Here is a 19027-nt window from a genome sequence, read left to right as displayed (position 1 = left end):
GCGTAGGCAGTCAGACTTTTGCCTTCCATTTTGGGACTAACTATATTTGTACATCTTAACACACGAATTGTGGCATTACATAATGAATCAAAAACTGCGCGTACATAAGGGTACGTGTACCTTATTGGAAGTTAAAGTAGATCGTTATATGAATTTCTAGTATTTTTCTTTGTTGATCAAACTCGTCCAAGCAGATTTACACCTGAGTTTTTCGCATCTTAATGCTCGTCAACAGCTAGAAATCAGCATCTCGAAATCAAAATGCAGCAAGATACTAATGTGACCTGCCAAACTTTCCTCAATGCATGTATAATGCACAATAATTGTGTATAATTAAAGTCTCGACATCCATGTCCTCAATTACCGAGAACTCTTTGGCTCAGATTGACGTATAAAGTTAGGCCCAAAATGGAATTTAGCTTGCTGATTGAGTCGATGGAAGCTACGCTCTCGATCCCCCTCCCCGTGAAACTCTTTTCATTGTAATCAAAGTGATATGTTCATCATTGAAAGTGCTTTCACATTTCTATTGGAGTCTTGAAAAATGTTCCTAGTTCAACATGAAACATGGCTCTTTTGCAATAAATAAATACTGATCAATATTTTCTGTGTGTGACTCGAATTGATGAACATTGTTATTATACCTGTATGTTGACAATAGACTCCTGACGTCGGGAAATGCTGAGTTGTTGTGTGAGGGAGTAGTACTTGACACGATTCTCTTCAGATAACTAATCACAGTCTGCAGTGTGTTCAACAACAGGTCGTTCAAATGCTAGAGAAGAGCGCCTACAAGGTTAATGGAGGTGAGAAAACTCAATTTAAGAGTGTTTTTTGGGCATATAAAGGGGTGTCATGTGTATTCCAAAGCCATCGATATCCCTTATTGTCACATCCTTGGCTGGATAATTTTTCTTTTGTAGTAAATGATGGGTTCAGTCTGAAAATCCTTAAAGAGATATTATTGTGGAGCGAGATTCTTGAATTCAAGTAACTCCTTAAATGTTGAGTTCATCATTCTTTGACACCGTTATTGCCAATTAAATCCGTGCAGGTTCAAAGAAGTCAAATTCTTCAAGTACTCGCTTGCAGCAATATATTTGGCTCCTTCAGTACCAATAGCATTGTATCTAAGATCCAAAGAAGTCAAATGTTTCAGTGATTCGCTTATGGCAATATATTTGACCCCTTCACTGTCAATGTTATTGCTACGAAGATCCAAACAAGTCAAATTCTTCAAACATCCACTTGTAGCAAAATATTTGGCACCTTCGCTGTCAATTTGGTTCTCAGACAGTTCCAAAGAAATCAAATTCTTTAAGTATTCACTTGCAGCAATATATTTGACACCTTCATTGCCAATTCTGTTGCTACGTAGATTCAAAGAAGTCAAATTCTTCAAAAAGTCGCTTGTAGTAATATATTTGACGCCTTCATTACCAATCACACTGCGAGACAGATTTAAAAATGTCAAATTTTTCAACCATTCACTATTAACAACATATTTAACGCCTGAATTGCCAATTCCATTGTTGCTCAGACTCAAAGATGTCAAATTCTTCCAACATTCGCTGATAGAAATATGATTGACACGGTTATAACGAATTCTATTGCTGCTAAGATTCAAAGAAGTCAAATTTTTCAAATGTTCACTGTTAGAAATATAACTAACACCTTCATTGTGAAATTTGTTGCTGCTAAGATTTAAATAAGTCAAGTTCTTCAACCATTCGCTGTTGGCAATATATTTAATACCTTCATTGTCAATTTCATTGCCATACAGATCCAGAGAAGTCAAATTCTTCAATGATTCACTCGTAGCAATGTATTTAATTCCTTCATTGCCAATTGTATTGATGTTTAGATTCAAAGAAGTCAAATTCTTCAACCATTCACTTGTAGCAATAAATTTGACTCCTTCATTGCCAATTTCGTTGTGTTTCAGATTCAAAGAAACCAAATTCTTCAAACATTCACAATTAGCTAAAAGTATGATTGATTCAGGAACTTGTTTAAAGTAATTTTCTGCGAATGATAATGAGAGAGGAATTTGAAATGATACTCGTCTCCATTGTTTCGAAATTTTCATACAAACTTGAACAATAAACAACGATTCAAAGAATTGAACAATTTCAAAAATAATATCATCAATAAAGGGTTCATGGTGGATCTCGTTAAAACTTGTCGGAGAAAAATCAATATTCTCATCATTATCATTGATCATTATTGACGATGATGATGATTTTGTTGTTGTGTCTATTTTTTTGAAACTCTTCTCGTTCGTCAAGTTCCAATGATATTCCTATAAAATTGTTGTTTGAGAATTTTTTCATTCCCGCGCGCGCCAAAACTCTACGAAAAATATTAACAAATGACTCCCTCACTCACTACCGAAAATTATGAGGAGGATACGGGAAAGATGGAAATTGGATCAATGCAGTCTTTTTCTTCTTCTCATAGAATGAGATCGGAAGTCTATAAAACGACAGAGAAGGGTCCGAAAATTACTTTCAAACGTTCGGAAGTGAATATCCACAATGCTTCATCATCATCATCTTGTTCTTCATCATCCTCCAATAGCTCTTCATCCTCATCAGGCTCTTCTAGGGCATCAAACTATGAACCACAATCAAAGAAGAATTCAAAATACATTGGAACATGCTCTCCAGAGCAAGAGGATCCCAACGAACATTTAATATTAAATGAACCACTATCTCCTTCGTCCAAAGGATTGATCAAAACTATAATGAAAAGTACTGTCAATGGAGGAATTGAAATTAAAAGATTGGACACGATAAAGGAACCGTTCACAACACCACGTTCGGGCGCATGTGGAGACGGTATTTTATCTCCCAAGAGTGCTCAAGAACAGATACCACTTTCACCAATTGAGCCGAAGAAACAGGATACCGTAAAAGATGTATCAAGTGAATCTCAAAGCAAGCCGAGAAATCAACAAAGCGCTGTTAAGGTCGAAGAGAAAGAATTCACAACTCAGCAAAATGTGGTGCCCCAAACACCAGAAAAAGAAAAACGAAAAATACAAGTAGTGAAATTGAACGTTGGAGGAAAATTATTTCAAACGACATCTAAAACTTTAAAAAAGTCAGAAATTCTGTATTACCTTTATCGAAGCGCCAATTCCCAGAAAAAAAAAGAAAATTCAATTGAAGCTGTAACAGACGAAAACGGCGTCATTTTCATTGACAGAGACCCAAAATATTTTATTCACGTGTAAGTGTAAATTTATGAACTGTTCCCATTTAGAGATCTATTCAAAACAGGTTGAATTATTTGAGGGACGGCATGCTCGTTGGATGTATTGAAGACCTCTCACATGGTATGATTGAGCACATCATTCATGAAGCAAGTTATTTCAAAATTTTTGGATTGATCAACGATATTGAGGAACAACAAATTAGAAATGTAAAATTTGATCAAGCCACGTTGGAAGATTGCCAACTACGGCATTACAACCAAGAAGTGGTCAAGAGATCAGAATCAGGTTCGCTTTACTCATGTCTCGATTATGTCATGAACAAGAAACGAATTTCTCTTTGTAATAATCCATACAGATATTACACCAAGTTTGTTCTCCGCTATGGAGATTCAAGCAATTTAGCATTGGGTAAGTGTTATTACAAGGAGTACTTGACGAAATATCTTTTAAAGGAGTAACATGTAAACAAGCAGACAAATGGAAACGATTTGAAATACTCAAAAAAATCAAAGAAAAAGATACTATTGCCATATGGTATAACTATGAAGCTGAACAGCTTGTTCTGTATTGGAACGATGTCCAAGTTCAAAGAAAAACATTTAAAATAGATTCCAACGATTGGGTATTTCATGTGGAAATGTTTGCTGACGACAATTATTGTGGATTGAAGGTAGGTTCATATATATTTATCCACGTTATGCGTATTAACATAAACTTTAGATTGTTCAAACTACTCATCCTCAGTTAAGCACAACACCGGAAGAGACGAATGTGAAATAAGTTAAGATAGGGGTATAATGATCAAATAATGCGCACCTTTTTCGATCCTCAATAACCAACCTTGATTTCATAGAGAGATCATTCACGCGGCTCTCAAGAGATTCATCTCTCCGTCTTTCACACCTATTCCATAACCCCCAGAAGGACCAACAACTGTCAGCCGCCAAAAAAATAGCTGAAGCCTTTGTACTGTAAATTTTTGAGAGCGAGGCTATCTTTTTCTGTTTTAAGAAATTATATAAATTATCGGAATGCTTTCATCCGAGTGTGGTTACTTGTAATTGCTCATCATTAGTATTATTTTCTGTACTACATTTCAATCCTTGATTTAATCTTCTTCCGATCATTTTCGGATCATTCAATATTATTCATCATACATATTTCATATTAATTTACTTCTACTCATGAAAACAAGCTCCTATTCCGCTCCCTCTTCCTACGAACGACATCCACCAAGTACCTTTACCAAACGCGATTCAATTTTGAGCATTGAGAATTGTTTGGGACAATCAATTGCCACGAAACAACAACCTCCACCTCCGAGCAGCTCTATCCCTTCTTCAGTGGCACTAGTAGCCAAAGAAGGAGCTCCTTCTACGAGTCGTACTCATTACCCTTCCTCAAATCAGGGCCAAAACCACTTAGTTAATCATCAACATTCATTTGTAAATAGAGCTCATACTGTAGATGGATCATCAGGGAAAAGCTCTTCATGCAGCACAAATTCGACACATCAACCACTCTCTCAAAGAGCCATTCCCAAACGAAAACTCATGGTGATGAGTATGTTACAAAATCAATTGGAAGAACAGAGACAAAAGAAAGTTGCTGAACAGCAACAAGAATATATACAATCGACGATTCATTTATCGTCACATCAAACACAAAATAGCAAGGTGAATCGAATGACCATTAATCATAACTTAATTGTGAACAGCGAGGAACATCAACAAGGAATGTTTCAAGAATTGAAAGAATTTTTGGATCCTTTTGGTTTAGAACAAGATGATTCGCCACATCTTTCTGAACACAATTCCAGTACATTCATTAAGGATACGCCAAATGTACTGCTTCAGCAACACAATATTGACACTATTTCTCCAACTTTTAATCCTTCTCCAAACATGCTTCAAAATAATTTACCATTTAATCTTGAGGCAAAACATACAGTCTCGACTTCATTTAGAAAAAAACCCCAACCGAAAGAATACATGGTAAAAATTACAAATTTACCCAATTCCATTACGATGAATGATATTCATAATTTAATTCTGGAACGTTGTAAAATTATTTCTGAAAATATTCAAATCAAACAAGCAAAAACAAATTCACAAAGCAAATATGCCCTCATTGACATGCAATCGAAAGAAGATGCTCAACAAGTGAAAACAAATATTGAAGGATTGAAAATGGACTTGCACGAATTGAAAGTTAAAATCAAAGTGAAAAAACAAAAAACCACACAATCCAACGATAAGAAGAAACAAAAGTCAACCAATAATGACGAATCAATTGTCACAATTTATCGAGCTTTTGATGCACAAGACGCTACGAGTGCAAAATCCGTCCCACCTCCCATTGAAAACTTTTTTACGTCCATCCAGATTGATTACAAAATCACAGAATCGGTCGAAGATATTTTAGGCTATACTTATTGCAACAAATCTTATTTAATGATTGCCCTAACACATGGACATCCTACCATGAAGGAATGGACCTCTGAATCGAGAAGAATGATTTCATCGTTTCTACAAGATCCTCATTTCGTAATTTTTGCTGATCATCCAACATTGGACCAATTAATTTCACACTCCCACAATGAAATTGAGCACACCATTATTATGTCTTCACTCATGAAGCTAAACACATTAGATCAATATTGTAACAAGTTCACAAGTGGATACAATGTGGTCTCTGTTTCAGACTTGGCCGATTGTTTTTTGTCTCTCATGTATTCAGTGAAAGAAGATTGTCAAGGAGACGAAGAAGAGTTGAAGGTTGTGCTGTGGAGAATGTATCAACCTTTGGGATGTCTAGTGAGCGCAAATATTTCTGAACAAGATCTTGAGATGCTGCTCCAACGAGGGGCCACATGTCACTCTTGTCAACACAATATCACACCTTCCTCAATCAACAACACCAAATGGTCCACCGAAAATTTCAACAAACTTGTCAATCAAAACTTAATCACAGATCCCAACGGAGAGTTAAATTATGAAGGTATGATTTTTTCTGAGGAATGTTTAGGAAAGGCACTGCATTATGCTTCTCGAGCATCAAGCAAAAGTACTTCATCGATTAAGGCGCTCATACGACGAGGGGCTGATCCAAATTTTCGATGGAATGGATTTACACCACTCATGATTGCTAAAACTCCCTCTCAAATCAAAACTCTTATTCAATGTGGAGCTGCTCTTGATGATGTGAGCGAACCTCATGGACTTGGTGTATTGAGATGTGCCGTTGAAAGAAGGAATTTAGCTGTGGTGAATTATTTGTTGGAAGAGTTTGGGTTTGTCACAATCCTCGAGGATCAAATACTACAAGCGACGGATCATGCCATTCAACTCGTATCTCGCTCCAATCATTTGGACGAAAAAAAGAAGGCGAAATTATTCGAAATTATTGAAGTTTTACAAAATGCTTTAACGTCTAATATGGATTAAGGAATGGAACATGGAGCAACAGTCACACAGCAGACCAAGCACGTTCAAATTTTCTAAATTTTGATCAATACTCGAATGTGTATTGTTGAACGATCCCATTCGCAATGCATGATTGAATTTGCAGATTTGGGTGAACTTGTGTTAGTACGAAGGTATCAAAACTCAGTTTTCATTATTGAACAAAAAAATTGAATCTCCGACTCGACTGTCTCGTCACATCAAGGACCAGCGCAAACAACACAGAAATGCCACCCACAGAACAAACTCGCACTCCTCATTCCCTTCTTTTCCATCTTCCGAGAGAGATTTTCCTTTACAACATTTTTGAATACTTGATTGGACCTATTGGATTGTTTTCAAGAGCATTCCATGCATTGGATCATACAACGTATCAGGACGACCTCTCCTTGTCCAATTTACTATCCGATCCCATCGTTTCCAATTTTAGTATTTCATTTGAAAATGTGAAAGGATTGAATTCATTTTGTATGGCTACTTGTAAAACATTGGTGGAACGATTTTTACCATCACAATTTGGTTCAACTGATGATCGTTGTGATGATGCTGAACATTATAATATTTTCATGGAAAAGTATTGGCTCACTCTTTCAAACATGTTGGATTTAATTATTTATTTGAAAAGAAAACCCAATTCTCTCTCACTCGTTCAAGGAGATTTTAACGCAATTGAAGCAGAAGAAATGGCAAACATCCAAATCTTGTATCAAAACGTCGAATTTGGAAAATGTGTCAAATATTCAGAGACCATCATGGATGGAAATAGTTCTTGGTATGCTAGTAATTATATAGACCATATTCGCTCACTCAAGGATGAAAATGACGTTGAACTCATTGCACTCAATTATGAAGAACGGTTACGACTTGTAGTCATGAGTTTTGACAAGTATGAACAAGTGAAAATGCAAATGAAAGGAAAAATTTCAAGTTTTGAACTCTTTCTCATGAAGGCACATATTCTGTCTCTTGGAATGTTGGAACATTTTGATGTGGAACAATACCACTCATACAACCAAAACTATATGGATTTGGTTCATGAAGATTTTTATGACAATTTGACGTTTCCACATGTTGCCTCAAGGTGTGATTATTCTTTGGATGAAAACCAAGCTGAGAAGAGTGTAGTAGCAAGCGTCAAGGAATTTTGGCCGAACAAGGACATGCTTCCATCGAGTGCCATTCAATTCTTGAGCGTTGGATTCGATGAATATTTTGGATCTTGTTTTGATGATATTGTCTTTCCCAACGTAAAATATTTAAGAATTGTCATTGGACATGAACAATATTCACGAACAGAGGAATCTATTCAAGCCGAGAAACAATTATTTTCAGCACTCACTAGTAAGGCCTTTCCCAAATTATGTCACTTGTCCGTTAAGGGAATTTATAACCTTCAAACGCTGAGTCAATGTGAAATTCTCCAACAATTGTTATACTTGGATGTCATTCCATTCCCATACGATGAAGGTTCTTCATTCAAATTGCTTTGGAATGAAAACGAAATGCCCACACTCATTCAATTATTGACTCGAGAGACATGTCCAGTTGCTCCTCATCTCATTCAACTCATTGTTCATGGAAGTATTAATTGTAAATGGTCTGATTTGACTTGGGATCGATTGAAAGAGTTTTATCAAACCACGAGAAACAAATTTGTGGCTTCACTTTCTCATTCATCCATTCAAGAATTTTATTCTACATGTTGTGAATAAGGGAAATGAATGACTTTTGGAATGATAATTTTGATTTAGTGTTAAGAAAAAGTTCATTTGAAAATTTGAACTCGATCATTGTGTTTGTCACATACGAATAATTCTCCTTCGAGTTCATTCAAACAAATTCCACCCGTGGAATTGAACTGATCTGTGTAATTACCAGGAGTACCGTTTCCTATTTGGCCAATCACACGAAAATGATTCTTTTCAAAGGACAGTATTTGAATTCGATGTGGTTCACATACAAATAAATGTTCACTGTCAAATGTCATTTGTCCTGGATTGTGTAAATCAATCTGGCGGGCCAATTCTATGGGTTGCCATTCCCCAACTCCATTTCCTTTCGATCGTTCAAACAATTTCACTCCACTCAGTGTTGGCCGTTCTTCACTCACAACAAGATATTCTCGATCGATGAATTCTTTTTTTGGAACCAGTAAACCAAGGGAAGGTGCATAAAACAAAGATTGAGGTTCTAATAAACGAACAGTTCCAATTTGTTGTCCACAAGTGGTATCGAGAATGATCAGACAGTCGTTGCCACTGTCAGAAATAAATAATTGATTTTTCACAAGTTGAGACAGAATGATACTCTGAGGATCGAATAATAATTGTCGTCCAAACTTCCAAATGGGTTGAATGTTCGATTCCACACTCATACTCTGATTAGTAGTAGTAGTATTCAAAATTGTTTTGTGTTTGCATTGTTGTAGTAGTAATAATTTCAAATCAAATTTAAAAATTGAAACTTGATCATGACTTTGTGCACAAAGAATCAAAGCCGACGTTCCATATTCAAAATCTTCTTCCACACACATCCAAGTTGGTTTTCGAATTTGATCCACACGAATTCTTCCTCGAAATGCTCGCAATCCACGATGATGATCAAACACTTGAATCGAATCACTCTCAGGGACACTAATTAAAATACATGAGTGTTGATAGGATATTTTGACATCGCATGGAATTTCGCCTTCAAAGAATTCGGAATTGTCTGATCGAATGAGAAGGGTTTCTTGATATTTAAAATTGGAAACTAAGAAGGGCTTTCGAATGTGACCCGAGAGGGGTCGTTTCATCTTGTCTTTGAATTTTTCAAAGATTGAATGGGTGTGAGGAGAACTTGAATCACATTCCGATTGCAAGTCGATCAGAGAGAGGTGTGTCACAACACAGCTCGGTAATAATATTTCTGTATTCAAATTCATTTTTTTTTAATTCATACTTGTCAAGGCGAGGTGTTGGTGGTCTTTGTGTTCACGATCGTCATGATTATTGGAAATAATTTTCAACTAAATTGTCATTGACACTAGTTCCAAATCGCAATACTTTTGAGCCATCTTCGGCATAGTCGGTAGAGACGCTGGCACTATCGAGTCGATCATGATTACTGTCGTAGGAATTTGTAATGCCTTGACTGTCCAAAGAGTGATGACCTTCTAAATATCGAATCTTTTCTTTGGTTTCACAAAGTTCGCGTTCAATTCGTTTTCTGGTTTGAACTTCTTCATTGAGCGAGTTCATTAAATAAGTGTTATCCTTTTTAAGTTTGGTGAGTGCCTTCTTTAACATTCGATGATATCTGTTTTTAGGTCCTTTCTTGTATCGATAAAAGTAACTCACCCAAAAGTGAGTAGTCAGAGTATCCATATCAGTATTTACAATCAAAGTTGAAAATTCGCTATTCTTGGGATTATATACATCATTCACATAGGCTGAACGATTTGCTAGAATCTCCGTCCAAATTGATACTGTTTCCTTTGTAATAGAGTCCTCTGCCTGTTGTTTTGGAGAATTATGCAAAAAGTTTCCAAATTTACACGAGTACAAGCTATCCAAAATCAAGAATAAGAAATTCTCATTAAATTCAAAATGTGAAGGATACTGCTGCCAAATCTGAAAAACACAGTCAATAAATTGTAAAAATACAGGAGAAACTTCGTCAGATACTGAGTTATTTCCATGCTTGGGAGCATAGTGGCCAACTCGATCCAAAAATTTGTGGCCAAATGAAACCCATTCTTTTTCAATTAGGACCTCGAAACCTTCAATCGTTCTGTAATATGGATCTAACAATAGCTCTGCAAGTGCACAAATTTGAGCAGTTCTATCCCATCCGTCACTGCAATGCACCAATACTGATGTATCAAATCGCTCTATGGAAGCTACAACTTTTGCAGCAGCTTGCATGATGAGTTTGGAGTGTTTTAACCAACCAGTAGCTTCAAAAGCGGATAACCAATACAGGTCATTATTTTGTTTTTGAATTAATTTTTTGAGCATGTTCAAACTGCTGCTCATGGCATGAATATTCTCAATATTCATAAACTCTAGTGAACAATTTGTATAATATGAAATATTTTCGTAACCTTTGCCCATCACCGTGTTGGCCCAAGCGTTGGCCTTTGGTCTGCAATCAATGATAAGTAGTCGTTCTGATCCAGAAGCTCTTCGGATGGCATCCACTAATTCCTCATCTTCTTTACATCTGGCTCGAGTTATACCCACCATAGGTTGACTTGATCTAACAATACAGAGTTTCTTAATAGGATGTATCCATGAGAGAATAGGAATTCTTCCCTTACTACGAAATAACGAAGCAGCAACTAGCATTTCATCGTTCACATCTTTTGGAACGATTAAATGTTCGGGATATGTGTCACATATTTTGTATTTGACATTGACACCTGTATCGCGCCACATAGAAGCACTGCTTTTTAGTTTTAGCCCTTGCCTCTTGAATTCTCTCTTCATCTTGTACACCTTCCATCCATTTTCAATATCTTCTTGGCTATAGATACCGAATTCAGAAGTCATAAATTTCCTAAAAGGATACGCGAATGGTCTTCTCGAGGCTGCTCCACAGGTGCTTTTCAGTGCTTCCATTACCTTTTCCATTGTTTGAGTTGAAGCTTTGAAAAACAAAAACTTCAATACTTGGAAATCCTTGCTCTTGATACTAATGTATCCTAGACTATTGAATCTGTCAGTAGTTGTCGTAACTGTAGGAGCCGAAATTAAATATTGACTATAATAGTTGCTGTAAGTAGGTGTTTCTGTTTGTGGATATTTAACGCTCATTTTTAGAATGCATGCAAGTGGCGTGCTTAAAACAAGGTATGGTTTTGAATTACTCTGATTCAATGAAATAGCAGACCAGAATGAATATTTGCAACAGTAAAAATATTTGTTTGTAATAAATTCCAATTAATAAATAATTTTCATGAAAATAAGATTCAACCAAATTATTTTCAAATAGTTGTTAATATTGAATGTAGAATACAACATGAATAATCAGAATATAGCAGATCATAAGGTATCAACTACATACCTGAAATCGAACTTGAAAGTTAGTGATGTACAATTCTCCAAAAACAAGTGTCAATTCTGTATCCGATTGATCTGTTAGAGCGTTGGTGTTGCTACTTCCACCTCCAGAATTACTTGTTGTGCTTCCAGTGCTGCTTGCATAGTTATTATTCGAAGCGGTGGTTCCAGACAATAATTCATTGAAAAATTCTTCGGTTGTTGTTAAAAACTCTTCCACACCGTGCTTACTCGAATTGTTATTGGTTGATGAAATGGCTTGGGGGTTGGATTGTGCTTGAGGAAAATAGGTCACTGGCAAATTCTTTAGAACGCCAATGGATTTGACATGATTGATAATACATTCTCCTGGTAAGAGCCAAGCTTCGGTGCCTTCTGGAAAAATTTTCCCAATATTATGCTTGATTGTTGGTTTTGGTTGTGTGTTTTGTTTCGATTCGAGCTTTGTTAGGGCTGCTTCACTGTGATACTTCTTATTCAACATGTATGCGGAATCAATGTCGCTTTCCTCCACAACAATGTAATCATCATCGGTATTTTTCTTGAGGAGGGATTGCGAAAGAAGTGAAATAGGCTGTGACTGCAGTGGAACTGTCAAATTGGGTTGACTCTGTATATGTTGTATCAGAGAAGCAGTTCTCGATTGTACCGTTTTCTGAGTAGAGTGTTGAACAGGCATAGAGGGAACTCGTGTTGGTCGATTTCTATTATAATTGTTTCGAGAGAAAATTTCATTGCAATGAAATTTGGTGGTGTGACATTAAAGGTGGGTGGTTATCACGTGTTGAGATAATTGACAATGAAGCGATAATGAGATGAAAAACCAGTTGGGACCTGAACTTACCTCACACTATTATCGTTTTCTTCGTCATTAATCTTGTTGTTATAATTATTATTATTGGCTAAAAGCTTATCACAATATTCCGAAATACCTTCGCTTGCTAGTGCCACCGATGGAGTTGTTGACTCGTCTCCATTATTGGACTGTTGTGCTGTTGTTGACTCGTCTCCATTGGAAGAGCTTCCACTTTCATACCCATTGTCGTTCCCAGCAGCAACCGGGGAATCACCAAAAAGTCCACTCGTTCGTTTTTGTAGTTCTTTTATCATGTCATGATGTTGTTGGTTTGGATGAGAGGGTCGAGAAGGCGATTTCCTGACGAATGGAGTTGTTGTGGTTTCTGGTACATGATGGTGAGCGTTAGAAGTTGGTTTCGTTGAAAATTGTACAGTGTGGGTGTGATGATTTCTGTGTCCTTGAGTATGATTACTGTTGTTGTTATTATTGTTGTTGGAAAGTTGATGACTCAATGTTTCATTCATGATAGGCTCTTCGTCTCGGTTTAATTCGGATTTTTCACCCTGTTGCTGATCTGTTGAAATTGGTGATGATGTAGGAGGTTTATGATGAATTAATTCAATCCAATCGAGCGATCTATCAATAAATTGAAAGTTAGTAGTTTCCAATAAGTGATTGTTTTGATCTTGTTCTTGCTGATGAGTATTGTCCGGTGGTGCTGTTGTTGAGAAAATCCTCATTACCACACCAATAATATTTTCGTGATGATGAGTACAGAGCGTTCTAAAAAAGTCTCTACAACAACACGCAATGAAAGGCCTCTAATGATGTTGTTAGGTAGTGCAAGCGAATAATTGATCGGAACAACAAGAATGAAAATCAACCGACACTTTCAAAAATTCAGAATAAGAGAACCACAAGTTTTTTTCACCTCCTATTGGTTGTTGTGGTGATGATGTACAACAATTTGATTATGATGATAAATGGTTCAATTTCAATGATCGGAAGCAACAATACGTGCTGAGGATCGTTGTTCACGTCGATGGAAAGCGCAGAAGAACCAAAAAGAGATTATTTTTTGAAGAGAAAGCTTTTAATTCGATTCGTGTTGGTTACAAATAAATTAATTTATGATTAAACCTATTCGAAATATTCATTTGGGAGGGAGAACTAAATGAGAGAAACATAATTTTAAACCACAAATTGATGGTTCCAATCATAGTCCACGATAAGCTGTGTGTAGCTTCATGCAAGCTCAAACATCCAGCTTGTTCTTGAAGAAGGAATTTTTCTCTCCTTCTTTCGTCAAATTTTTCAATGTTCTTATAATTGTGAGATGAGAGATGGGTTGCAATACTTTCAAATAGAGCAAGAGTAAAAATGCAAGGAGAATTAAAGAGGCGTAGACAATCTGCAATACAAATAATCCAATCGTATACATGCAGAATATAAAAACTGAGCTACAACCAATCGTACCAAACGCTAATGTTCCAACAAGCCAAAAGAAATACTTTTTGCTGTTGTAATTTTGGCCAATTTTGAGCGTAAAAAATCGTTTTGAAAAGTGCAAGAAAGTAGCATGTGACAGCACATTCGTGTATAATCCCAAGATAATGGCGGTAATGGATCCGCTTGTGACTATCATCATGGCCCAAATCATATGAGGATCATATTGTTGAATCAGCAACAAGGCCAGGTAAACATATGCAGACACAAGGCAAGAAAAAATCACTGCTAGGGGAGGCATGAAATTGAAAAATAGGAAACTTTTCCAACTCTCTGTTCCATCCTTGAAATGTTTTACATGATCCTCAATCATGTTTCCAAACAAATTTGAAAGGAGAAGGGTTGGTAACTCAATCTTTCCCACTTGCTTACTGATGATTATTACTGCAAGACAACATAATGAGAAATTCAACAGTAATAGCTCCCAAGGAATAATTCTATATAGTGCTGTTTTTCTGAAATAGGTTTGCCACATGTAGCTGGGAGAAAGCATGGGATAACCAATAAAGGTCCATGGTTTGACTGGAAACACAAGATGCAGTGCAATGGAGCCATCGTCGACAGCTGTCGATGCAAACTTGTGCCATCCAATGCTTGAAAGTAAGGCCAATTGAGATTGAACGTTGAAATTGAAAGGAAGTCTATATACAGAGGAAGGAACTTTTTGTGCCAATTCTTCAAAATTGCCATTCAGGTTAATAGTACTACGCTCTTGTTGATGTTGTTTGTATCCCAGTGCCTGGGCTCGTAATGGCCATGCTGTACTGTTGATGTTGAAATCAAAGTATCGATTAATAAATCCTTGTTCTCCACCGTCATAGCTCTTGTATTCAGGTTGTCGTATTTTTTCAGTCATGTCTCGATATGTTTCCTCTTTGGGTTCCAAAACCATTAAACCACCGTTGAAAAATTCTGGAATGCACAAATCGCTCACTGCACAAAAGTGACCACATTGAAATAGAGTATCGATTTGTGGCTTCAGAACGATGACATCTGCATCAAAGTAAATGATTCTTTTAAAATTAAATTCATCCAATTTCCACATGTGAAGCTTGTTGAAGGTGTCAATGTAACGATTTTCAACGTTATTGGCAATTGCGTGTTTTCCCTCCGTTGGATTGGAGATGTAGGAGGCGATCACAAATCGCATACGAGAAAGTTCTTCCGGCCTTAACGATTGTTGAATGTCGGTAATTACCGAGAGAGTCCTTTTTACAACGACGCTCTCAGTCAATCCCTTTGCATCATTAATTCGTGGAGGTACAACCACCACAACGAAGGGATAATTTGTTTTTGTGTTCGAAATGACACTCTGAAATAATGTGACAACTCCTACTGTATAGTCAAAGGCCACTTTTTCATTGCTGGCCACTGACAAGAATGTTGAAAATGCAAAGGTTGAGTTTGTGGGATTCACCATGTCGGCTCTATTAAAGGCATCTTTCAATTGGGAAAGGGTATTTACAGAATTTTGAAGGTTCGTCGTGAAAATTTGTGTTGACCTTTGGTCGCTGTTGTTGTTGATGGGATGCAAACTCTTGTTGTTGATATTCATCAATGTAAGGACGCCTGTCACTACAATAATGAGAAGCATTATAAAAACCACGAACGGAGCATTCATGTCGGGTCGCATAATCCTTTTATAAACTTCACGACTGTTGGACACGAAGGTTGAGAGCGACGGTGGTGTTTGGAAGGAAGAAGTGTTGGAATATGTGGTTGTTGTGCCCAATAGTTTGCTTTCATAGTGATCATCATCATCTTCAAATATTTCACAGCAAGACTCGCCATGACGATCCATACTTTCCTCGGAAGACGTTCTCTCGCCATTGTGAAACCGAGAATTTTTTAGTGGATCATCATTCTCAGAGCTGCCACTACTACTACCATTAAAACTCTCATTCCTGTTGAGTATTGGTGCTATCCTTTCTTTTTTAGGAACAATTTCAACGCTCATATGAGATGAGAACACGTTTCTCTTCGGCGACAATGACGGAGATGCTGTTGATGAAATAGTTGATGAGCCGCCATTACTAAAAAGTTCTGTAGCTGTTGTTTCCTTCTCATCATTACCACTCACAGAAAGGCTTGCAAAATCCTCCTCGTCATTCATAACAAGCCTCAGAGGATCACTCCGAGGTGATAACGAACGGTGGTGGGTAGCCGACATAGCTCTCGGATGATGAGCCAGATCAATACTACTCCCAGCATAGCCTTGATTGCCAGTTCTACTAGTAGTAGCATCCACAGCGTTTTTAAAATTAACCGTTCGAGTCGTGGTTAATGATAAATACTGCGGACACGACGAGGACATTTTTTTTTCTTGTTTTAAAAAGGCTAGCGTTCCTTCAACGTTCGAATTGTGAGACAATTTGAAAATTCATGAATTCGAATGTTGTGAATTTGTGTAAACCATGTCAGTACTCAAGTGTCAAGTTCATGAGAACGAAGTTATGACATGCAATTCACAAAGTCTCATCTGAAGAGTGAGAATGTTTTTTCTGAAGACCATTTACATGTTGTTTCCACACATTCTTTCAAAACTATTCTGCACCAAGTTGGAACACGTGATCGGTGAGGAACGGGAATCCAATCAAATTGTTTTGACATCATCCGCGAGATCATTTCTTGTTGCTTCAAGTTTTAAAAAAATGAAGAAAATAGTTTCGACAATTCCCCGTTGGGCTTTCCCTCTCGGCATGTGCTGTTTTCTTTTTGAATCAGAAATGGAAAAACAACGAATCTTGTGGATGAATTCCTATCTCGGATTTAATAGAGAAGAGCAAGAAATGTTGAACAAGATGGATTTTAGAGCCTTTGATACACGAAGGCTTGATCGGGAAATTTTGGAACAAGTATCTCGTGATGTCAGGGAAAGATTTCAACAACAGGAGGGGCAAGTGCATGTAGGACATAGTGCTCCTAGAAGTTTGATGCTTGCAATGGGAACGTTGGCATTTCCTCTTGTCGTGTGTTTAACCCCGTTTCATACTCTGACCTATCCTGTGAGTGCATTGTTTGATCATTTAATGAGTAAAACAAGGACTGAAGCAAACGATGACATGATGACTACGGAGAGTATTAAGAGTGATTTTAATAACCACCGCAAGCATGATTTAAATGATGATACACACGATGAAATTGTCCATCACTCAGACATGACCTTTGGAGAGCATGTTATGAATTATCTATCATTTATGGGACAATTGTATAAGGAAATTTCTCGAGTTCCTCAATCTTTTTGTGAAAGAGTTGTCGAAAATTGGAAAATTTCTTCCAAAGAATGGAAAGAGCGAGAAAATTACTCGTTTTTGAGACTGGCCGTTACTAATGGCATGGATATTTTCACACAGGAAGAATTGAATTCTATTAACACACTAATCGGGGATGCTGAATTTTATGACAACCTTCAAAAATATTGCACTCGTTACGAATCATCATCTGCTTCAATCTTTCATGCAAGAAGAAGTACAACCTTTGGACACGAGTACAAATGGTGGGCAAGTCTCGCGTTGGCTAAGAGCGCACTAGTTTGGTATTGCAACAATGACCATGAGCAAATTAAAAATTACAGTGACGATGAACGCCAACGAGAACAGAAGAGAAGAGCTCAATTCGCACTCGAAAACTTGCAAAAAGCTCAATTATTAATTAAGGATTTAATTGAAAGTTCACAGACACACAATGAAAATATAACAGAGCTCGAACGAATGGATACTCTGCTGGAGCAAAATATTGAAATTGTAAAAAATCATTTGGAAAGAGCACATCATCATCAGCAACAACAGGCATCTTCATAGCCTCTACTGGTAATATTATCACTCTACTCCTAGACTACCTGTTAATTTTATCTTAGAAATAGGTCTGGCATGCCATTTACAAGAATTTGTTACAAAACCAACGACTCCCATTCCATGTGGCAATCTTCTTCATCAAGCATGGTGATTAATTTGTTGAACAACGAACGACAATCATACCACTAGGATGTGAAAACGTTCACTTCTTAAAATGTCTATTTTACATTTTAATAGTCATTTCCAAAAACGCTTTCACAAGCACAACTATCCTCTCGAAAACAAATGGAAAGAAACCAAACGGACTCAACCACTTCCAATGATCCATACAACACCACAGCAACCACAACCCTACGTCCAGCACAACAACAGTTGGAATCTACCTCAACAGAAAGACCATTATTGAAACCGCAACCTCATGGATCATCACTTACTGAGTGGAATTATTCAACAATGTTGACGCCAGGTGAGGCCTCTGTATCATCGCCAGCGTCACTATTACATAATAACAATATTGAAACTACCATTTCACAACCACCACGAGATGATAAAGGTATTCCACTCGATCATCATCATCAACAACAACGAGCAACATCTTTGAACTTTATTGAAACTATCAGTCCTTCTTCTATTCAATATTCTAGTCCAGCTATTTTTGATAAAGGCCAGGGACCATCGAAAACATGGAGCGGCGCAGGATTTCAACAAGCATCAACATCTTCATCCTCCTCGACCATACCTCTTGTCACGACTGGAACACCACAATTTTATGGAGACAGTTCTGAGAAGAGAATTGATTCCCTTCAATTAGTGCCATTCGAAGCAGATCATGAAATGGAAGAAGTTGATATTCACACCACAGAAGAGGATACTTCTACATTGCAAACATTGAGAAGACGATCGTCTTTACTTGCTCGGCCTTCAAAACATGTGAAATTATATTTTGGACTTGCCATTGCTGTGGCCATGTTGGTATGGATGGTCCCATGTTTGTCACTTCTTCCCTTACTTGCCTTTTACGGATACTTTAAGAATTCACACAACCCAAGAGAAAGAAAATTTGCTAGGTTTTCAAAGAAAGCAATTTATTTCCTCATTCTGTTTGATGTCATCATGTTCATTGTGCTATTCGTAAGTGTGATCATTTATGTTCTTGCAAAGGAAAGAAACAAACCCAATTTCAATTTGTACCAATAAATATT

The 19027-nt window shown here is 37.1% G+C and overlaps 9 protein-coding genes across 9 annotated transcripts; 5 read left to right on the top strand and 4 right to left on the bottom strand.

Annotated features, from left to right (window-relative positions):
• Positions 1–1030: 1030 nt before the first annotated feature.
• C9374_014189 (uncharacterized protein) lies at positions 1031–2224 on the bottom strand (the record flags this gene model as incomplete). The annotated part of the gene is made up of 1 exon (XM_044690149.1): positions 1031–2224. One exon carries the CDS (start codon positions 2222–2224, stop codon positions 1031–1033), a length of 1194 nt encoding a protein of 397 aa, XP_044553621.1.
• Positions 2225–2371: 147 nt separating this feature from the next.
• Positions 2372–4000, top strand: C9374_014188 (uncharacterized protein; the record flags this gene model as incomplete). Its single annotated transcript, XM_044690148.1, has 4 exons — positions 2372–3234; positions 3285–3628; positions 3673–3890; positions 3941–4000. 4 exons carry the CDS (start codon positions 2372–2374, stop codon positions 3998–4000), a joined length of 1485 nt encoding a protein of 494 aa, XP_044553620.1.
• Positions 4001–4404: 404 nt separating this feature from the next.
• On the top strand, positions 4405–6666 carry C9374_014187 (uncharacterized protein; the record flags this gene model as incomplete). The annotated part of the gene is made up of 1 exon (XM_044690146.1): positions 4405–6666. One exon carries the CDS (start codon positions 4405–4407, stop codon positions 6664–6666), a length of 2262 nt encoding a protein of 753 aa, XP_044553619.1.
• A 245-nt stretch (positions 6667–6911) lies between these two features.
• Positions 6912–8396, top strand: C9374_014186 (uncharacterized protein; the record flags this gene model as incomplete). The annotated part of the gene is made up of 1 exon (XM_044690145.1): positions 6912–8396. One exon carries the CDS (start codon positions 6912–6914, stop codon positions 8394–8396), a length of 1485 nt encoding a protein of 494 aa, XP_044553618.1.
• A 53-nt stretch (positions 8397–8449) lies between these two features.
• C9374_014185 (uncharacterized protein) lies at positions 8450–9607 on the bottom strand (the record flags this gene model as incomplete). Its single annotated transcript, XM_044690144.1, has 1 exon — positions 8450–9607. One exon carries the CDS (start codon positions 9605–9607, stop codon positions 8450–8452), a length of 1158 nt encoding a protein of 385 aa, XP_044553617.1.
• Positions 9608–9671: 64 nt separating this feature from the next.
• On the bottom strand, positions 9672–13265 carry C9374_014184 (uncharacterized protein; the record flags this gene model as incomplete). The annotated part of the gene is made up of 3 exons (XM_044690143.1): positions 9672–11534; positions 11731–12430; positions 12571–13265. The coding sequence occupies 3 exons, from the start codon at positions 13263–13265 to the stop codon at positions 9672–9674; spliced, it is 3258 nt and encodes a 1085-aa protein (XP_044553616.1).
• Positions 13266–13780: 515 nt separating this feature from the next.
• Positions 13781–16345, bottom strand: C9374_014183 (uncharacterized protein; the record flags this gene model as incomplete). Its single annotated transcript, XM_044690142.1, has 1 exon — positions 13781–16345. The coding sequence occupies one exon, from the start codon at positions 16343–16345 to the stop codon at positions 13781–13783; it is 2565 nt and encodes an 854-aa protein (XP_044553615.1).
• A 412-nt stretch (positions 16346–16757) lies between these two features.
• C9374_014182 (uncharacterized protein) lies at positions 16758–17831 on the top strand (the record flags this gene model as incomplete). The annotated part of the gene is made up of 1 exon (XM_044690141.1): positions 16758–17831. The coding sequence occupies one exon, from the start codon at positions 16758–16760 to the stop codon at positions 17829–17831; it is 1074 nt and encodes a 357-aa protein (XP_044553614.1).
• Positions 17832–18110: 279 nt separating this feature from the next.
• Positions 18111–19022, top strand: C9374_014181 (uncharacterized protein; the record flags this gene model as incomplete). Its single annotated transcript, XM_044690140.1, has 1 exon — positions 18111–19022. One exon carries the CDS (start codon positions 18111–18113, stop codon positions 19020–19022), a length of 912 nt encoding a protein of 303 aa, XP_044553613.1.
• Positions 19023–19027: the final 5 nt, after the last annotated feature.

This window comes from Naegleria lovaniensis (assembly GCF_003324165.1).
Source record: "Naegleria lovaniensis strain ATCC 30569 chromosome Unknown tig007, whole genome shotgun sequence".
Classification (NCBI taxonomy): domain Eukaryota; phylum Heterolobosea; class Eutetramitea; order Acrasida; family Naegleriidae; genus Naegleria; species Naegleria lovaniensis.
This window is presented reverse-complemented; position numbering and strand designations above follow the sequence as displayed.